General features: G+C 41.2%; 1 protein-coding gene and 1 non-coding gene across 2 annotated transcripts; both read left to right on the top strand.

The window, feature by feature from the left end:
• LOC109826059 (NAC domain-containing protein 35-like) lies at positions 299-2,313 on the top strand. The gene is made up of 3 exons (XM_020393009.1): positions 299-483; positions 1,090-1,367; positions 1,925-2,313. The coding sequence occupies exons 1-3, from the start codon at positions 318-320 to the stop codon at positions 2,297-2,299; spliced, it is 819 nt and encodes a 272-aa protein (XP_020248598.1). The 5' UTR covers positions 299-317; the 3' UTR covers positions 2,300-2,313.
• TRNAY-GUA lies at positions 2,777-2,862 on the top strand. The gene is given in 2 exon segments: positions 2,777-2,813; positions 2,827-2,862. It is a non-coding gene; the product is annotated as a tRNA-Tyr (tRNA).

Below are 2,967 nucleotides of genomic sequence, written 5' to 3'. Positions count from 1 at the left end.
AAATCTCATTTATATCCACTTTATAACCAATTTTTATATGCAGAACCAAACACAGTTGGTCCTGCTTGTCATTCCTTATGATACTAAAAGTCAGTTTGAGAGCTTTCAAGGACAAAATGTAGGGAATTTCCACAATTTTCCTCTTGTTTTCCAACCGTGTGGGCCCTTCAAGACATCTTAATCCTTGTATTATATATGTGCTCCCCTCACCTCATAATGTAAAGCCAAAGAACAAGGGTTTATATAGCTCTTCAGTCCAAATTTTTAGACCGAACAATCTTCGCAACAAATTAATTCAATTTGTTTACAATCCGGCGATGGATGAAAGCGGGTCGGAGCTAGACCTACCGGGTTACCGGTTCCACCCGACCGAGGAGGAGCTACTCAACTTCTATCTCCGACGCATGGTCCTCGGCAAGAAGCTAAATTTAGATATCATTGGAACCATCCACCTCTACCGCTTTGATCCCTGGGAGCTCCCAGGTACCAACTCAATCACTCATTTGTGTTTTTTTTTATTATTATAAAGGACTAATTATACATTCATTCTATGCACTATGATGGTTAGTTTAGCTATTTATTACTTATGTTCTATTTTATTTATCAGTGGATAGAACCTTTGGTGCAGCGATGATATGAAAAAAAATTCTTGACCAATGTTTAATTCTGACCGTAACGCGATCCCCGCATGGGTTTAAAAATTAACGGAAAGTATAGCTGTCATCATGACCATTAGGATGCTTGCTCTCATACTACTTTTAGAATTTGGATCCTCTCCATCACAAAAAAATAGTGGAGAGACCACTACTTTTAATCTCAATCGTTGATTAATTAGTAGGCGGTTATGATATAATCTAAATCTAATACTCACCATAGCCCCGTGTATTACACTCGTTCCTATTTTGCACTCAAAGAAAAACTCACAACCATCAACTAGATAATTAATGATTGTGATTATGTAGTGGACCGTCCACTACTTTTTAGGTAGTGGAGAGGATCCGAATCCCTACTTTTAACATCAAGAATTGAAGTTATTAGGAAATAGCTGTCAGCATTCGAAATCTAATTGAATTTAGTTTTAATTGCCAGAGTTAGCGAAGATAGGAGAAAGAGAGTGGTACTTCTTTGTGGTCAGGGATCCAAGGCAATCGACCCGCGGTAGGCCCAGCCGGACCACCAAGAATGGATTCTGGAAGGCCACAGGGAAAGAACAGCCCATTTTCAACACGACCGGCCCAAAACATCTTATAGGGCATAAGAAGACACTAGTTTTCTACATGGGCCGGGCTCCTCATGGGGCCAAAACGGACTGGGTCATGAACGAGTACAGTCTTCCTGAGACATCCTCACAGAATCCTCTATCAACGGTACGACATATTTTTCTTTGACAAACTCTTAAAACTGGATCCGCACTTGACCGAGCCATGTTTTGTATTTGCTTATACTCGGCGAATAACTGGGCCACGGTTTGGCCCAGTTATTCGTTCGCCAAAAAGATGCCATAAAACAAATTTGGTGTTGGGCCAAGTGTGGTGGTCCAACATTATAAACCTGTTTAGAGTAGAATCATGTCAGGATTGAACTTGGCCCAGTTTTCAAGTGATTGCTAAACACGACCTTACTCAAAAAAAAAAAAAAAAAAAGAGTTATCATGACAGGAAGAAAAGACTCAAATCACAAAAACGAGTCAATTGCGAGACCCATTGAGATAAACCAATAGCATTAATCCCTACAGTCAATTATTGTAGGCTTCCCCTACAATCAAGATCGTAGAGGATCCGATCCCAAATTGGGCATTGAGTCGGTCTGATCGGTTTAATCATTTTGTACCAAATATTGCTCACCCATACCGAAAATGCTACGTTGCATTGTCCAGCTCGCAGTTTGTAGTATTTAGGAGATTGAAATATCGATATGCATGCAGGAGGGCATAGTTTTATGCAAGATATACCGGAAGGCGACCCCAATGAAGGTGCTAGAGCAACGAGCGGCGATGGCGAACCTCGACGCTTTCGCGTCGACGACGACCGCAGGCACCGTATCACCCTCCGAACTCGATCGCAACTCTCGAGCTAATAACTTAGGCCGCGTACATGAAAACGAGCTCGTGGCGAAGAAAGAGGAAGTGAAGAAAGGCGTAGAAATATCGCCGGTCCCGACGCCGACTGCCCGGCGGGCGAATTTGCCGGAGCTCGAAGTCTCAGGGCACGGGTTGGAGTGGCACGACCTGGTCTTGTCGACGTTGATGAGCCCGTGGATGGGCCGCTGGTCTCCTGTAGAAAACTTGTTCAACGTTTAAATGTACGTACATTTTGCCATGGTTGGGTAAATAAATTTTGCCCTTGGTGGACTGTGAATTAAGAAGAAAGCTAGTAAAAACTCCTTCTCCCAAGTTAAGAAGTCACTTTGGTGTCCTGTTGATTGTAGATTTCTACTCGCATGCGGAAATAGTTGTACTTTCGTACTTGTTAAAAACAGTAGCTCTCACGCTTTCAGATCCGCTTTCAATTTCGCCGACCACCGTCGATCGTGCACTTTAAAACCCCACCTGCTATGATTTGGATATACTGATGGTCAGTGTTTTTTGTGGAATTATGAACGGATGTGACATCAATGATACACGAACTGAACACATCGAGAGACATCATTCGCTTGTAATATGTTTATGTTAATCTGATATACTGTAGTTTGTTATAAAAATAGTTTGGAATGTCGACCATGTTGCATTAGCGCGTTATTTATTATTAAACTTTATAATATCGTCCCCATTATCAATCCGACCTTAGCTCAGTTGGTAGAGCGGAGGACTGTAGTGTTTGCGGATAAATCCTTAGGTCGCTGGTTCGAATCCGGCAGGTCGGATAGTTTTATTTTTAAAATCATAAAATCGATTAATTTTATTGCGTTTTTTCTTTTCTTTTTTTCGTTCAAAAAAAAAAAAAAAAAAAAAAAAAAAAAAAAAAAAAC

Source organism: Asparagus officinalis, chromosome 10 (assembly GCF_001876935.1).
Source record: "Asparagus officinalis chromosome 10, Aspof.V1, whole genome shotgun sequence".
Classification (NCBI taxonomy): domain Eukaryota; kingdom Viridiplantae; phylum Streptophyta; class Magnoliopsida; order Asparagales; family Asparagaceae; genus Asparagus; species Asparagus officinalis.
This window is presented reverse-complemented; position numbering and strand designations above follow the sequence as displayed.